The sequence below is a fragment of the Maylandia zebra genome, linkage group LG23 (assembly GCF_041146795.1).
Source record: "Maylandia zebra isolate NMK-2024a linkage group LG23, Mzebra_GT3a, whole genome shotgun sequence".
In the NCBI taxonomy this organism is placed as follows: domain Eukaryota; kingdom Metazoa; phylum Chordata; class Actinopteri; order Cichliformes; family Cichlidae; genus Maylandia; species Maylandia zebra.
The window spans coordinates 7086404-7104613 of NC_135188.1; the positions used below are offsets into that span (position 1 = coordinate 7086404).

Here is an 18210-nt window from a genome sequence, read left to right on the forward strand (position 1 = left end):
ATCTGGTGAAAAAAATAGAAATTTTCTGTCACTGTTGATTAAAACATTATGTTAATTTTGTAAATTATGGTTATTATTAGAGTCAAGAAACAACACTACCCAGGGAAGGTTTTTTGGCCAACAATTGGCCCAATAACAAGCTGCGAGAAAGCACGGTGTTCTTAGTTTCACAGTCAGATTCTCCTGCTCTTTGTTTCAAAATACCAAGATGGTGAGGGTGAGAACACTTAACTTGTATCTTTACATGACAGGAGCTAATTAACCAATTATTAATGTCTAGACGTAAACATTAAAAAAAAGATTCCCAGTCTCTTTCTCACAGTGAGTAATTCAGGTTATTCATTTAATACTGGCATTGGATTAGCACAAGAAGATATATCAAACTCTTACACTCTCACTACTGAAAAACTATTTAATACATCATGTGTAATTTCTCAGTGACAGATTTTAGGGTGCTGCTATGTTCTATAATATGTTAGCTGGCTGGGTGAATAGTCTCCTCAGCCTTTAAATGTGATAAAACTTCTTAAAACTGCACCTGCTGCTACATAGATCTCACCCTGAAATTACCTACAGTTACTGAATGACAGAGGTGCTTTACCAGCTGAGAGGCAGGGAGCTAAACCATACTAAATGGACCTTGACAGTCTCCTGTGCACAGCATCCTGTGTGGGGTGATTACAGGTAGTTACGGTAACAGAAAGTCACCCTGTTAAAGTTCCCTTGAGCAAGAATTGGGCCGATCCAGTGCAGTGTTGGGCTTCTTTCCTGTGGTACAGCAGTATTTTGTCTCAGGGGAGAGCTAAAAAATGGCAAAATCCTAAAAACATACTGTGGCGCTCTGAATTTCCTCTTAAAAATTCCCTTTCTTGGCACATAGTGACTCCAAAGATAATTATAGTTGGGCGGAAATGTACGCCAGTGTTCGAACCCCTTTTATTATGCACACAAAGATCCTGACAGTGTGACACTTTGTTTCACAGAGCTGAGACTGAACAAAGAGCACTCTATGGAACACATAGAAACACTGGGCCAGGAACCATCATCTCCACCACCATCTATAATATAAGCACACACTACCAAACACCCACTGCAGCAAAGGGAAAATTCTGCATCTACAATCTCCTTTTTTTAACTGCTCCAATAAAATTACAATTTATCTTTTTATTCATAAGCCATATGCTACTGTACAGTAGGTAATTTACTGCTGACACTAACATATTAGACAATAAGTTAAATATCAGATTTACATGCTAAGGATGTTTTTAGGTAAGCAGGAAAAGACACTTTCCATTCTCTTAGCATCCTACTGATCCCATAACCAAAGTGTTATCACCAAACTCACAAGAAAGGATAAGAAAATAGAAAAAAAAATCTCAGCTACCGGTATTACTTTCTAAATATAGTCAAGCCTTAGACTAACAATATCTCATTAGTTTTGAAATGCCACTGCACTATAAATACAAAACTGCTGATATCTTTTATGGGAAATTATACTTCAGATGCTATGTGCTGTATGCATGCTATATTAGTTCATGAGATTACAGATAGTGCTGTACGGCTTGGAACAGACTGAATGCTGGTGCAAGCTGTCACACAATCTGAATAACGACCTTAAATTCTTAAACACTACCCACACATGACATTTTGTTATTTGCAAAGACATTACAGAGATGCTCTTAAACACTTTTTAAAAACTATTATTTACTGAATGATTAGTACCCTGACACGACTACCTGATTCAGACAGTAAAATGAGTCAGTGAAAGCTGAATGTAGCGCATGTGGCTCACACCATTTTTTTTTTTTAAATATCAGGCATTGTTTTTGCATGTGTGAAGGGTTTTTGGTAAGCAAGGTTTCACTTCAATATTGCAAACCCAAAATAAAAACAGAACAATGTTATGATAATATCTAAGCATATGAGTTTGGACTTAGTTTACTTTATCTAAAAATTTACCTCCATGCTTCAAGTTATATTAATTACACATTTTAAGGAGTGCATGTAATATATGTTAGTGTTAACTTTAAATTTAGAAAATGTAATTCCATGGAATGGAGTATCTTTTTCCTCTGGTGTGTCAATAAAACAATACACTCTCCACTTGCAGAAATGAAACATGAATAAGTGAAAATAGATTATCCCAAGGCAGAACAGGACCGTGCTCAGTGTTTGTTATTCTTCTTTGTGCTTTTATTACACCACACTACCTATCTATCCAGGCATTTTCCCCACAGGAATCTGCCTCTCTCCTTTAAACCTGCCTCTAATCATTTCTGTCGCATCCCCAACCTCCTCTCACCCCCTCCTCTTTCTTTACTGGCACTGTTATCGACATGGACCCCTCCCTCCTTCACCTCATCCCTCTATCAGTTTTATCACATCAGCTCTCATCCACCCCAGGAGAACCTTTCTCTCTCTCACACACACTCTCCACCGCCTCCCCACCCATCCCCTTGTGTCCCTGTTAGCGGCCACCAAGGAGGGAGATTTATCACAGCGACCTGGCTGCAAACACTGCCATGCACACGCACGTACACACACACATATACACACACACACTAGCTGAATATAACCAATCTGACAAAGATAAACAAAACCTTGAAGCGCACTTAGGAGAATGTGCATGGAACAACCTGTTACCACTTCAGTATTCTTTCTAAACATAGCATTTAGTCGAGGCTAAATTAGGTGAGGTCAGCTCGTAAACACAGCAACATCACGTCCCCTAAATAAACCAGCATTGTAAGAAAAAGTCTTAACCAAAGTAATTACAGCGGGCTACAAGGCGCACTTAAGCGTCCTGCTTTCCCCCTTAATTCGCCCGTATTATCTTTAACACAGCCCCTGCTTTTCCTCTTGAGCTGACTGATGCAAAAACTTACCGTCTCCACGTTTTCCACCGTAAAGTCCAGGGCGTCCGGTGTGGCTGCTATTCTCCCCGGTGTCTCCATATCTCCGCTGATACGGAGCTGTCAAATGATCAAAGAGGAGCAACACATTCAGCAGCAGCTTTCGTTAAACTTTCCCCCGCAAAGTGTGTAATTTCCATAATAATTCCGCAACAGCAATGAGCATGTTTAGGTTAGGTTTACGATATGATTAATTGTAGTCATAAGGATGACATGAGGGGCTAACCGGCAAGCTAACATTAGCTCTTCTAGCTGTCGCTAACCTCCACTATGTAAGAATACTACAGCGATTGCTAGCGTCACTGTGCTAGCACGAAACTAGCTAACGTAGCAATGTAACTTGACGCAACCCTAGTGTCAAATTCAACCAAGCGAGACGGCGACGCTGGTATTTTCAGAGTGACAGTTTTATCATAACAATCTCATCTCAGTGTGTTATCGCCAGTCTATCTGGTGGACCAGTATTTTCACACCTTTCTGTCCTGCGACGGTCTGAGACGATGCTGGCAGCTCCCCGCCGCTCTTCTGCCTCTGCTCCGTCACCAGTAGCCTTTGCTACGTTCACGTGTTGTTGGAAATATCGTAATCGCAGCGTAACCAATGAACAAGGCAAATGAAACAGCGATTTTGTAAAATTCCCATAATACTAAATGCACAGGATATGTATACGTTACTGCAAAGAGTGAATTTTGCTATTATAATCTATTAGTTAGTTATATATTATCAGTCTTACTAAACTGTTTGCGTCATCACAATGTTAAATAATGTAAATCGTCCAGAGTTGCCCTTTTGAAGCCATTAACATTAAATGCGACAGTTTCCTCCCTAAATAGATTGCGAGTGATGGAATACACATCTATGTACACATACTACCAATACTACTACTACTACTACTAACAATAATAATAATAATAACAGCCCACAGTTACCTTAATTTAAATATACCGATACTGTTGCAGAGCCAAACATTTACACTCACACCAGGCAATTCAGAATCACCAATTAACCTAAATGCATGCACTTCTTTGCAGGGAAGTTGGGGTATCAGATAGAACATACAAACTCCATACAGAAAGGCCCAGGACTGTATTTCAATAGACAATCTTCAGCATCACCATGCCACCCTGTGTTTTCAAATACATCTTAATCTTTAGGTTTTCAAGCAAGTTGTGCTTTTTAAACAATGGCTTTATTTCTTTTACTGAACTTGGCTTGCAAATCCATTCATTCACCCATCTATTCATTTTCTTCCTTTATCCATTCCAGGGCTGCAGCTGGTTGGAGCCTATCCCAGGTATCATATTAGGTTTATTATTTTATATGCAAATAAAATATATAATAGACCAATATATCCTTTTTAAAGTGCATATCGTATAAATTTCTCCTGGACAAAATGATAACCACACATCACTGACAACAGACAACTATTTAAAACATATATATATAGTGTGCAAACAGTAATAAAAACAAAGCCATCCAATTCAACTGAAGAAAATTGCAGTTAAAATTGAATCAGGAGTTGTAGGACATCAATGACTCACAAGTCTAATCTTATTTAAACCAGTGAATCAGCAGTAGAGTTGAGAGCCCTAACCCAGCCCGAACAACCCTCTGTGTATATGTTTACTATTCTTCATTCCACCCCCAAAACAGTTTAATATCTTAGTATAATTCTATATCTACATGAAATGTGTGAGACAAATGGCTTTCAGTTTATCAGTCTAACTAGAGCAGTGTGTTGCAGTTTACAGTTTGGCCTGTTATAAGAATCAACTTTAAAGCAACAGCGCCCCCATGTGGACGAGAGAAAAACTTCCATCATGCCTTAAAAATCACGAGAAGCGAGAACGTTCTTATTTTTTATTCCGCTTTAGCATAAAGTTATAAACCCAAAAGAACGAGTGAAGCTTTTTTAAAATGTTGCATAGCTGAATCCTTAGTGAGACAATGATTTAACATAGTCCCAGTTTAAACATTGATTTGTTGCAGATTTAAAGGCGTCAATAAGTCAAACATTACGAAAACCTATTATTTAAAAAAGAGAGGAAAAAACTGGAGTAATACATATTATATAACCAGTGCAATATTACTAATGCATCACAGGCATTTGAGGAAGTAATTTATTTGTTAACGTTATTTTTAAATTAGGTATGAATGGAGAGGAAAAAACAGGACAGAAGAAAAACAACGTTAAAGTTCGTTGAAGTGAGTAATATGGAGCTTAAATATTAACTATAAATAGCAATGTAACAGATCTTTAATACATTTGTGATTTGTGTGGCTCGTGTTTGCGTCGTCGTTGCCTTGTGCGCCTGTGCGTCACAGACTCGCTGACTATTTTGAACCAAGAACACGTGGCACTGGTTCTGGAGAGAGAGAGAGAGAGAGAGAGAGAGAGAGAGAACACACCACACACTCCTCCCTCAACTTTGTCCCTCCAGCCACGCACACACTGTTAGAGCTACTGTTTCTCCGCCGCGGTTAGGACACTAAAGCGGCCTCGGGTTTTTAAACTGTTTTGTGAAAGTCTGCAGTCCGACTGTGGACAAAAGCGAGTCCTGGGCGAAGAAGAGGAGAGGAAACCACGCTTGTGTAGTGATTTTATTACTGCGTCGCCACAGGACACAGATGATGGAGACCAAACTCTGGATTGCCCTTTGCGCGCTTCTAGCGATTTACTTGGGATCCGCTGTACACGGTAGGGGGCAGTTTATTTCTGTATGCTACATGCCCGAACTTTATGCTTACAGCGCCTAAAAAGTAAACATAGTCTTTCACGCCAAACTCACCTGCTGACACTTGTGATGTTGTTAGAGTGGGGATTAGTGGCATTATTAGTCATGTCTGTCCGGCTTTAAAATGACAAAACTCATCTGGGTTTAAATGATGAAGTCAGTGTTGTTGTTTTGTTTTCATTTTACGCAACAAAGAACTCGCTTTTACACTGAGCAGATTTATTTTAAAAATTCTACTCCACATCTTCGCCTCTACTTTTTGTTCAAGCAAGCCACATTTTATCTCGCACATCACTTCCTCCCTTGCTCCCTCTCCCCTTCTTCCTCTTTCTGCTTGCATTACATTAACTCACCTCTCACACATCCTGTCTTTCACTCTTAACCCACCTTCTGTTTTTTTGCCCCCTCCTACCTTTTCTCTCTTCCTCCGGCCTTCTCTTTTCTTTCTTCCATCACCACCTCTCACATAAAAGGACAATGAGACTGTTGACATTTGAAAAGATTTTATTGGGCTAAACTGTCCCTTCAGCTCCTCGAGCTGAAATTCAAATGAATAGGAAACAGCACGGCTCCACTGGAGAACATTTATTGGCTGTAAATTAGCAGGAAAAGTACATTGTGATAAATGACACCTCTAATTATGTGCAGCAGCACACTGTCATTTTACTGGGTTCCTGCTAATTGGCTCGCCTCTGCAGTACACTATGCAGACTTTATGAAGAGATTTTAAGCGGTTCAGTGGTAACAGGTTCAGTTTTTACTGTATGCATTAAACACAATGAAGGGGATGATGGCAGGTTATTAGCATTCACCATAAAAAAAAAAAGCCCTGTGAGTTTTCATAGCAAAGAAGCAAAGAATATGAGCAATGCTGCACTCATATAGCCTTCTTTTGTAACCAATCAATCAGATCTTTTCTCCTGTGGAAAACACAAGTTTTAAATCCATAAGAGTAACATAGACAGACTATTTAAAATTAGATCAGAAGTAAGAATATTTTCAGTAACTGACATCATGCTTCAGCCAGCATACCTATGCAATAATATGCACACGGTATAACAGAGCTGGGTTTAAGTTTCATTTCTATGGTGTCATATTTACTCAGGCAAAGAACTACAGATAGAGCATCTTATGAAGCAGGACTGTGATATAAGTTGAAGCTCTCTCGGTGCCTGGTTTCAAAAAGGCTGTTTTTAATAGCTTCCATTTACAAGAAATCCCTATGTTTCATTTCATTGAGCTTAATTTTTAATTCTAATAAATTCCCTGAGCTGGATAATTATTAAGTTTTACTGGGAGGGTTTTTTATGGTGCAAATTAGTTTAGGACAGAAGTTTTTGCCTGCGGTGTGTAACATGCATGCTCCAGTAAAGTTCGCTATCATAAAAAATAACAGAACACCTATAGTTAGTTTAGGCTCTCACATGTGGTCTATTGAATGAGAACGAGAGCCAAAAACATGGTAGGCAGTTTGAGTGCAGCATGTGCATAGCTGTTTGTTTTTAGCTCTTTCAGTTTCACTTAATAAAAAGCTCACTTCAGCAGTATTGGCTCAAATGTCACCAGAACCACTTGCTGAGAAAACAGAGCTTATGATGTGTCTCAGACAGACTGTATCGCAGTATATTTTTCTAGCAGTGCTGCAGCAGCAGACATCTGTTCACAGAGAAACTTTTGGCTGTTTCTCTCGCTGGCAGGGTCAACAAATGGGCAAAAGCTATCTCCCCAGGTACATGCTGCATTGGCCTGAAAGATTGTGAGTAAGCCCTTGTAATATCTAAAAAGGGGCGTGTGCAATGGTGGAAACAGTGACTCTCTTCATGATTTTTACCCTGCACACAAATCCATGTACAAAAACAGACATAGCCTACTAGACGAGACCTAGGAAGCTCGCTAATGGAGCTAAAGTGAGGGAACAAGGCCAGTATTATACAGCCAAGCACCTCTGTCTATTTATGAGTGTGTCTGTTTTGGTATCATTTAGTTCACACAACTCTCTCTTTCTCTGGGTCTGTCTGTGTCTCACTGCCTTGCTTTCACTGTGTTTACTGATGAGCTGTGTGACTGATTATGGCAGTAATGAAAGGTATCAGGGCAGTGTGTTATGGAACGGTAATGACTTTACATTACATTAGTGCTCTGGTCTTCATCAAAGGAGGGGAGAAACTGAAATGGAGCCTTGTACAGTAGAGATAAATGTGTCAGCACAGAGGGGGAAAAGAGAGTGCAAAAGACTGAAGGTCTTCATTAGTTCACACAACTTATATGGCTTGTAGTTGAAAGTGGCAGTCAAACTGTGTCTATTTTTTTTTTTTTCGTGTGGCATTGTTACTGTGCACTTTAGTTAGCAATTCACGACCTATAGGTTAGAGTTCATAAAAGGATGCAAGGTTAAACTTGAGTTGGTAAAACACTTTTTAAAAATAGATATACTTTTATTATGGATGGTTTGTCATATCAGCCTTCTAAAGATGTCTCCCAAAAGGGAACATCACACACTGGCTAAGCTAATCACATCTCTACAGGTCACAAGTAGGTTTACTTTGATTTACTTTAAAAGGTCACATGCGAAAAATGGTTGGGAATTTATGGCTCCTGATGCAAAAGAAACTCTGGACTTGCAAAACAAATACAACTTGATATCCTAAAAAGTCGACTCTGTTCGTCTGGATGTAGCGTTTTCGGTGGGAGAAACGTTTCGTCACTCATCCAAATGACTTTTTCATTCTCACTGAGACTGAAAATGCTACATCCAGATGAACAGAATCAACTTTTTGGGATTTCCTTACCTGGATGATTCTCTTTCCAAATTCTTTAGCCAGACACTAAAACCTTGTTTGATCCAGGGAAGCTGTTCGATAATTGTTGTGATGATTTTGAGGCTTTACTCAGGACAGATACATTTACATATAAAGCACTATGCAAACGTTTGGGGCTCTTTAGACTTTTGGATTCCAGCAGTAACACCAGAGGGCATCTGATGGGTTTTATCCCAGACATATAATAAGATTTTTAAAGTGCAACCTGCTGCAACGAGATGAACAAATAGTTTTGGAGCGGATGTTGCAACCCCCGCAAATCTCTGATCTCAAGTAAGCAGACGTTGTGAAAGCTGAAAAACCTCCCTGTCAAAAGCCAACAACTGGGGTCATGCGGAAACTTTGTTTGTTTTCAGTTTATATTTCGATCGTGTAAACAATATAAAGAAAGTTATTTACGAAAAAAGAGAATTAATACTGTAAAAAATTAAGCGAAATACACTCCAACATTGCTCCATTTTTTTGATTTAGTTTACATATTGAAAAGAAGTGAGAAGACGTGCACACTTATTCAATAAATGAATGAATAATAATGTCATTTATTCAAAAATGTATTCATGCCATTATCACTTGTTAATACCTTACTGTTGTTGCTTAAAATGTTTGCACAGCTGTATGTGTGCATGTTTTAATTTCAGTATCCATTGTTCGGTTGTTTAAACATTAGCCTGTGTTGACCCTGAGTTGTTACAATGGTTTTGGGGTGTGAACACTACCTGTTGCTACATATGTATTTGGAATAATGAACAAATAATTTGTGACTTTAAGGATATTAATAAGATGACACATTTGCTTCTGTCCTTACTTCTTCAGCTGATGAGCATACTCCTACCCCTTCTTCAAAAACTACTCCTAGTACTGTTCAAACTACAGGGACTCCAGTTCTGGACCATGAGTCTAGTTTGAGCCCGGATGCTGCCAATCATTCAGGGAGCAGCCCAGCGACAAACACAAGTTCCAATGGCACAGTCAATGTGAGCAGTAGCACAACTACAGAAAATACAAGGATCACCATCATAGCCGAACCAGGGAAAGATAATGGTAAGCATGCACCTCCAAACTCTTACTCCTGCGCTCACTTACAAAACATGATGGTAGGCTAAAGTGTTTAGGAAGTGGCCTAATATTGCAAACTTGCAACAAACTGATGCGCTGTTGTGGTTATTGTTTCTGTCTGTTTGACGTTTGCCATTACGGGAAGTTTTGTTAGACTTCAGAAGAATTTATAGGAAGCACAACAGCAGGTGGCTCAGAGTTGAGGAGCTATATTTAACAGAGTCCTTATCACCGTTTTCCACGTCCAGAAGTGGGCCACAGGGCTAGTGACAGGGTTTAAGTGTTGACTGTAATTCCACAAACACAACACAGGAAGGGACAGAGAGCTCAGTTAAGACTTTAAAGAAACAGAGTACAGAACAGGAAACGCCACTAAATGCAAAGATGATGCAAAACAGTGAAGAAGAGCAGTGCAAAGAAGCTGTGACTAGCTTAACTGTATAGGAATTGGAGAATAAAGGCAAAATATAGTTGGAGAAGAGCTGAGAAAGAGGTGATTCAGATGCCACTGAGGTGAGAAGTGATTAAATGCTGTGCGACTTTTCACATGGGGGTGAGAAAGAGAAGTGAAATCCTCTCCCCCAAGACAGACATGGATAGCTCTTTCTTTGCCTTTCTCACACACACACACACACACACACACACACACACACACACACACACACACACACACACACACACACACACACACACACACACACACACTCAGTCCACACATAAGACTTCTAATCAGTAAATCTGTAGGCTGAGTACCTTTTATTAATACGCAATTACTTTTTGTAAAAAATAGCAATTATTTTCATTTACATGAGTCAGTATCTCTGCAGGATTTAAGCTGGCAGATATCTGTGGTTATATGTTTTCATCAGACATATTTAACTTTTAAGTCATTTGCACTTACCTCAGTAGAGTGGAAGCAAGTGAATTTTCATTTTTAGTGCTTGTAGGTTATACTTAGCATGCTCATGCACGTAATTATATGCTACCACTGTGATTCATAAGTATGGTGTGAATATCTGTAGCTGCTTTCTTGATACACACAGCTGTATATGTCCGTAATGCCAAATGAGCAAAATATTTTAATTTAACTGACTGTCAGCTGCTAATCAATAGATGAACATGAGCTGTTTAAAGTTAAATGAAGACAAAGTAAGGCGCCAAGTGTTAGAGAGCCTCTGTCCTGTAGCCTCTGGACCCAGTGGAGGTGGTGAGTGACAGGAGAACGGCGGCTAAGCTGTCATCCCTGATGGACAACATCTCCCACCCCATGCAGCAGACTGTGACAGCACTGAGCAGCTCCTTCAGTGGGAGACTGCGGCACCCACGGTGTGGGACGGAGAGATTTCGCAGGTCTTTCCTCCCCACTGCTGTCAGACTCCACAACAAAGACTTTAACTGATCAAGCACACACATCCATACATATGCAGTAATACTAAGTGCAATAATCCTTTCTGTCATCGTTGTATTTTTACTCAGTTGTATATAGTATTTGTATTTGTATTCTATTTTTATCTTATTGTATATTTATTTTATTTTATTCTACTGTATATAGTATTTTATTCTATTCTGTACAGTTGTGTACTGTATTTATTCTTATTGTATTCTAATTTTTGCCTCATAACTTTTGCACTGTCCACTTCCTGCTGTGACAAAACAAATTTCCCACGTGTGGGACTAATAAAGGTTATCTTATCTTATCTTATCTTAGCCGCACAGACGTAATCAGAAGGGAAAAAACTTAAGTGACACATTTGATTCTGATATCTATTTAATAGCTAATAATTATTCTTGGACAAAATTGCTGTTTACCATTCGTGAAACACAGCTGAAGCTGAAAAGCTTGTTCAAGGTTTTCCCAGAAAGTTGATTCTGTTCATCTTCAGCGGGAGAAAGAATTCGTCACTTGTCCAAGTGGCTTCTTAATTGAGCACGCATCAAGACATTTTAACCCACTTTGGCAGGTACTGCCTAAAGCTAGTGTTGGAGACTGAAGAAGTCACTTGGATGAGTGAAGAAATGTTTCTCCCACTGAAAACGCTACGTCCAGATGAACAGAATCAACTTTTTGGAATTTCCTTACCCAAATATTGTTCCAGCTTTTGTTTCTTACTCCTGTTTAAAGTATATACTGACCTACTGAACGCAGCAATTACAAAACTGCATGTTATCCAGGATGTTGCTGCCAGAGTTTGAAGAAAAGCAGATCAGATAATTGCTGTTTTACATAATCTACCATTAAAACTGAATTGAAGTCCTTTTAGTTTCAAAAGCACTTACTGGCCTTATCTGCTCCTATAGCGCAGGCCACCTTCTTATTCCACCTACAGTAGCTTGCCATGAAGCTCCTGGTGCACAGTTTTTGTGCTGATGTTAATGTCAGAGGAGGTCTGGAACTACTGAGTCAGCAGAGCGCTGCTGACTTCTATGCCCGTGCTCCTCGGCACTTTTTGATCCCACTTTGTAAATTTACATGGTCTCTCACCTTGTTGTAGTTCTTAAACACTTCCTTTTTGCAAGACATTTCGTAGACTGACTAGCTGTAACAGTGGAATCCTAGTACAAACACTTCCTTTTTGCAAGACATTTCGCAAACTGAGTAGCTGTAACAGTGGCATCCTATTACAATGCCACACTCAAAATCAGAAAGCTCTTTAAAACAACTCATTCTTTAACAAATGTTTGTAAAAGCAAACTGCATGGCTAGGTGCCTGATTTTGTCCACCTGTGACAGTGGGACAGAAGACATCTGCTCAGCACTTTTCTCCATATAACATGCCACAATATGATCTTACAAATAGCTTAAAATCCACACTTTTTAAGTAATCATAAGGTTTCTCCATAAAGCTTTTGGGTGCCAGTTTTAGTTATTATAGACCCAGAAGTATGAAGTCTTCTGTCTTTAAATATCACTTTTACCGAGCACTTTTAGCTTTAAAAAAGCAGCATACAGAAAAGGAAAATACATTTTCCTTTTGCATGTGTATATTTAGTTATATTTTAAGAAAAAAATATTCTATTGGAAATAACTTTGAAAGGTGATAAGGTAAATTAATTCACTGATATTTAGCATGTATAATAGATAACATTTGCTTCATATAATAGAAAGCAAGTCTTGTTTAGAGTGATTTATGGTAAACGTTAAATTAAAAATGCTTTCAGCACAGAAGTACAGCCGAGGCTGATGAGAACCGCATTACATTAGCAGATATGTGATGATGGCACCACATAAAAGTTAAACAATCATCAGAGTAATTATATTTTATCCTGTACAAAATTTAATTCCACAGTTCTCAAGAGATTTCACCAGCCACGATCATTTCATTTCATCAGCCTCAAGCGGTCACTAAAGGTTTCAGGAGACAGCTTCTGAAAAAACCGTGAATACCTGAACGGATTTCATGGCAGTCTATCGAAAAGGTGTCAGAGTAGCTGAAAGTCAATTGAACCATCTGTTTTCAGAAGAAATGACCTTAATCCTGGTCCTCTAATCTTTTTTTCTTCGAAAGAAAATACAGTAAAAAAAAACAAAACATTTTTAAAAAATACAACTTTACAGTAATGTGAAACAAATTCATTTATCTCCGGTGTTTTGCTTACATTCAAATATCATTCAGTCTTGTTAAGATATTAGATCTGCTTCTTTAACAGAAGTAGATCTAATTTTCTGATTGAAACCATATGCTTCACCATTATGGATTACAGTAAGAGGATTTATCTGCATATCTCTGTCTCCACCCTTAAGCCCTTGGATGAAGTTTATCCTCAGGTTTATATGGATTTTATATGAATAAATTTTATTTGTGTAAAAGGTATTATAGGCATATGTTGTTATATACTGTAAGGCTCTTATTGGCAAGCTGTTGTTTTGTACACTGGTTCTAGAGACTGGTTTAGTTCTTTGGCTATCACTGCAAGCCTTTTAAGTCCATACTGAGCTTGGAAAAACTGATCTTATCTTCTATGTTTAGACCACCTGGAACTCTTCACCGTTTATCGTAAAAATAAATAAAACCACTTCCTGTGTGAATTGATAGTAATAGTTACTGTTTAGATTATTTTCTGTAATTTTAAATAATCAATATTATTATAAATAAAGGCTAGATTCACTGCTTTTTTTAAATTTTACAAAGTAAAATAGGTCAAATTAAATTGGGTGTGCTGGCAGAAATGTAAACACAGGAAACTAAAGGCATGACTTGATTTTTTTACCTGATAGTACTACATCATTTTGACAATAACATTGTCTCTCTCTCTCTCTTTCCATAGTAACCGACCACACCATTAAGACCACATTAGCAAAAAATGAAAACATCACAAATACGACACTTTCCCCTTCTCAGAGCAGCCCCACCACAGCTGTTCCCATTAATATCGGCACCACACACGTACTGCACACTTCTGCAGGTGCACCGGTCACCCCGACTCCCTCATTAAATCAAAACGCATCACACCATGAGACCAAAGCACCCCCTGCTACTTCTGCCCCAGCATCGGAACCAACAAAGCCTGAATCTATCACTAACGCCACCACCACCAAGTCCAACACAAATTCCAGCACCGCCTCCGTCCAAAAGGCCTCCACTTCCCAGCCAACGTCAAACACTTCACAGTCCAACAGACAGTCCACCCAGCCTAGCATCCAGACCAGCTCCCACACCAACAACCCATCAGAGCTCAACGTGGACGGGGACGGTAAGTGCATAATACCTTCTGTGCTGGTATATGAATTTGTTCTTGACTGTTCACTTCCAGGATATTGACAGAGCCAGAAGTGAATTGGCTTAACAACAAAGGAGATGCTGTTCTTTGTTTCCAGCACAAGCCAGTCTTTGGCTGTACACACAGAGACACAAACACACACCACGCAACCCCCCCCCCCCCGTTTACATCTTCTACAAGCACTGTCACCACCAAGCACTCCACAATCATGGGTTTGTTTGAGAAAGGGACAGAGGCAGTCATGGGACTCTAGCCTCAAGATTTCTGTTTTTCTCCTTTTTGTCTGTCTCCGTCGCTCTATTTACTAAATGATTTATATATGAACAGTTGCTCTCTCTGTGTCCATACAGTCCACACAGGGTTTAGAAACCATTCATTTGAACACGTTGAAAGTACTTTTACCAGACTATAGGTGCAAAGAAATGAATAACTGATTAACTCATCTCAGTTGTCAAGGCTGCTTGACTGCAGTTTAAGTGTAAAATTCTCTCTGCTTGTCTCACTCTGTGTGGTTTTATTAGGTGCTTGGCACATTGCCTCTTTCCATAAGCCAGAGGAGCAGCAAGCATTCATGACTCTGTGGTTGTTGTTACTTTTGACCAAAGGATATTAAAAAAAACAGCTAAGTTTACAAAACAGTCTTCCATAGCAACATTCATATACAGAGATGCCAGAAACGCAGATCTGAAATCCTCCTGCCCAGAAATACTTAGCGGAAAGAAACAACCAAGAAAACGTCAGGCTAGTCTTTGAAATTAAACAATAACCTGGGATAAAATGGTAACATACTTCATGTGCTGTATACACTGCTCTAGTTAAGTTTGAAAAGGTCTTAAAATGATACCTTAATAATAAAATGACTTGCTGATTTTACTTGTTCACCTTAAGTATCGTTCTGGCAAGTTTAAACATCCTGTTTGACACTTCTGTCCTGAGCTTGATGATGAACACTCAGCAGGCTCATGGAGTGTCTATATATAGTTCTAACCAGAACTTCAAAGTCAAATCCTCCCTAAACGCTGCATTGCCAGCATGTTTACTCAGCATACAGTGTGGTAATAGAAAAATGGCCCCAGCTGATGTGTCTCTGGTGTTTCTTGTCTAGGGACAGCCCACAACTCTCCTGGATTAGACCCCCTCCTGGCTGGTCTGGTATCAGCCTTCATCATTGCTGCTATCATCATCACTCTGCTCCTCTTCCTCAAACTGCGCCGAAGAGGCAACGGGCCGGAGTTCCGCAGGCTGCAGGACCTACCTATGGTGAGCTCACCCATCATATCCAAGCAACACTGGAAAATATTCAGCCTGTCAGATGTTGTTAAGCACAGATGTGTTATGCACTCTTAGTTACAGTTTTCATTTGGCCTGACTGGAGATGTACTTCTGCTGCTGCTCTTCCTAATATAGTTAAAACTCACAGCGTTTCCTCAGGCTTCTAATATAGGCCTGGGAGTTTGAGGGTTATTTCTAGGCCTTTACGTCTCTGAAACCACACGTTGTGCCTTGAATCTCATGTAGCCACTCTTTGAGTTTGGTGGTTACAGCCCCTAATGCTGCTATTACTACTGGGACCATTTTGGACTTTACCCTCCACAGGGCTTTTCCATTTTCCATTCTTCTCATGCTCATTCTTTCCGATGTTGCTGCTGCGATTACTGGCATCTTTTGTTCCTTGTTAACTACCACTATATCTGGCTGGTTAGCCAGTATCAGCTTGTCTGTCTAGAACTTGGAAGTCTTACAGAACATTTGCTCTCCTGCTCTCAACCGCTTTGGGATGTGCCTCATTGGACATTCTGGGCACAGATGTTCCTGTGCACAATCCCAGACACTTGGCAGTGTCTCTCAGTGTGAGCTGCAATGGCGTGCATCTTCCACCCTTCTACAATATTCGGCCTCTTGGGCTTCTTTGCACAGTCTTCACCTTTGTTCCTCCTGTCTCTGTTGCCCCTGATACTTTTAGCCTGCCATGATTTAAGCCTATGTGCATGTATACAGCCCCAGCCCACCCGAGGGCTTAGGTCTCCTCCTTCTGCTGCCCATAACACCCTTTTAGCAGTTTATCTTGCATCTTCCTGAAGGATTCATGAATGCTTTAGTGGCTTCCAAAGTCCAATAGTCCCTCAGACAGGAGTGTTAATAATATGAGCCAATAATAAAGCTATTAAAATGTTATAATTTGCTGCCTTAAAATCAAGGGATTCCTGAAGGCAAAAGTGTGAGTATGACTGTGTAAACATAGGTGTAAGCATTTACATCGTTCTTTTTCTTATAGGATGATATGGAGGACACACCTTTGTCCATGTACAGCTACTGATGAAGGCACAATAGGATGTTTGATGTCCAAATACCCTCGCAGATTCCAGAATCAGGCCACTGTGGTTGGTGAAGTTGGTCTCTCTTCCTTAATCTGCACCAAACAGAAAGAATCCTGGGTAGGTGTAAGCACATTTCTGGATTGCTTTAAGTTACCCAGATCATTGGCAAAAGGATCCGATTGAAACTGCAATGGACAATGAAGAAAATATCCATGATGTTGCCTTTTGGATTTTTTTTCTAAATTTGTCTGTTATCACAAGTGTTCCCAATTTTTCATCCATCCATTCATTCATTTGTTCATTACTGTAAACTTTACATTATTCAGCCCATCTAAGGTTGCTGGGGTTGTGTAATATATTTGATTTCTCTAGAATTGAAAATAGGTTGTTTCAAAGCAGAAGATCATCTGACATGGCCATCGACTGAGCCTCTCCTACTGTGGCTCACTGGTTTAATGTTGCTTTACCAGTTAAAGTCTGGCAGAAATAAAGGCCAGCAAGCTAAAGAGAAGAAATAAACAACACAAACCACCTGATTATATTGTTAACAAGGTTGCACTTTACTTTTTTTAGGAGTGGAGATTAAAAAACATAAGTAGAAGAATTTTCTGTGTATTAAAGATAAGGTTTTTGTGTACATAGGCAGCATAGCTGGGTGAACGTTTGTGTGTGCAAGTGTGTTAAAGAGGCATGGGAGGTTTTATTTAACTTCTTTTTTTTGTTACCTTAATGGTTTTGCTGGCTTTTTTGCCTGATTTTGATATGTGCAGTGTTTTAAGTCCAGGAGAGAGTGCCTTACACAGTACACAAACAGCTTTTAATGTATATTGTTTTCATATTCCACAAAAACTAATTTCCAGATTAAGTATGCATTCCCAGTAACCATTTGAACACACGCTCTGAGGGCCAAGTGGCTGCTAGGAGTCGTCTGTGTTTGAAGATAAGCCTCAGGCATGTTCACCGTAAGGCACTCTTTCATACAATGACAGACTGATGTGCGTTAGTGGCCTTTCCACACAATGTTTTTCATTTTCCTGTGTATTGTAGATACTACTGATCTGCATCAAGCAAAAGAATATGGATATAAAACACGTGGGGGAAAAAAATATAATGGGTGGAAATGTGACAAACAGGACAACTGAATCGCCCACAATGACACAAAACACATTTTAACTCCTCTTTATTTAGAAAAAAAAACAAACAAAAAAAACATTGTCCACTGATACAAGTTAAATTCTGGTTTAAATCATGCTGATAAGTTTGAGCTACACCTGTGTTTGTAGTTTAGTATTTGTGCCACCGAAAAGGAAAATGAAAGAAAATTTGTGTCAGGCCATAAAAGATTCAGTGGTCTTTGGCATAAATTCTACACTTTTAATTCTCATCAATCCTCAAACTCATTCCTTTATTTGGTGAGAGTAATGGTTATGCTATAACCATTTAAAAAGATCTAATGTATAAGTCAGTCATCATTTTTAAGTCCTGTATTGTCGGTTTCTGTAAAAACGAATGCCGAATGCTTTTCCTGAGGCTTTGCTGCCAGATGTGAATTATTGGATTGTTGGTGATTTATGATTAAAGATATTTTGAAACCATCCCCTGCATTTCCCTAATTAGCATTTTTGGCTGTGTTGATCCAACTTTTCACTTC

The 18210-nt window shown here is 39.3% G+C and overlaps 2 protein-coding genes across 4 annotated transcripts in view; one reads left to right on the plus strand and one right to left on the minus strand.

Moving 5' to 3' along the window:
• The window catches only part of LOC101476741 (importin-13), a 29196-nt gene extending 25721 nt beyond the window's left edge, over window positions 1-3475 (minus strand). For both annotated transcript variants that reach the window (XR_013095503.1, XM_004557249.5), the window contains exons 1-2: window positions 3386-3475; window positions 2886-2972 (exon numbers count right to left, since the gene is read on the minus strand). Coding sequence is in view for 1 of the 2 variants with exons in the window: in XM_004557249.5 (XP_004557306.1) it covers window positions 2886-2954 (69 nt within the window). In the remaining variant the exon portion in view is untranslated. The remainder of the gene's footprint in view (window positions 1-2885; window positions 2973-3385) is intronic.
• Window positions 3476-5319: 1844 nt separating this feature from the next.
• On the plus strand, window positions 5320-18154 carry LOC101476455 (uncharacterized). 2 transcript variants are annotated; one of them, XR_013095511.1, is made up of 6 exons: window positions 5320-5610; window positions 9280-9507; window positions 13789-14214; window positions 15347-15501; window positions 16517-16663; window positions 16741-18154. XR_013095511.1 is itself a non-coding variant. In XM_004557248.3 (5 exons), the coding sequence occupies exons 1-5, from the start codon at window positions 5541-5543 to the stop codon at window positions 16556-16558; spliced, it is 921 nt and encodes a 306-aa protein (XP_004557305.2). In that variant the 5' UTR covers window positions 5320-5540; the 3' UTR covers window positions 16559-18154. The 2 variants fall into 2 exon arrangements, 1 of the variants encoding a protein (XP_004557305.2); XM_004557248.3 differs by having other exon boundaries at window positions 16517-18154.
• The last annotated feature ends 56 nt before the right edge of the window (window positions 18155-18210 follow it).

Bases quoted from the DNA above. Each gene is read 5' to 3' on its own strand.
- LOC101476455 (XM_004557248.3), top strand. From the start codon at position 5,541: ATGATGGAGACCAAACTCTGGATTGCCCTTTGCGCGCTTCTAGCGATT. The intron at 5,611-9,279 runs GTAGGGGGCAGT...TTACTTCTTCAG, and splicing joins CTTGGGATCCGCTGTACACG to CTGATGAGCATACTCCTACC. The intron at 9,508-13,788 runs GTAAGCATGCAC...CTCTTTCCATAG, and splicing joins CGAACCAGGGAAAGATAATG to TAACCGACCACACCATTAAG.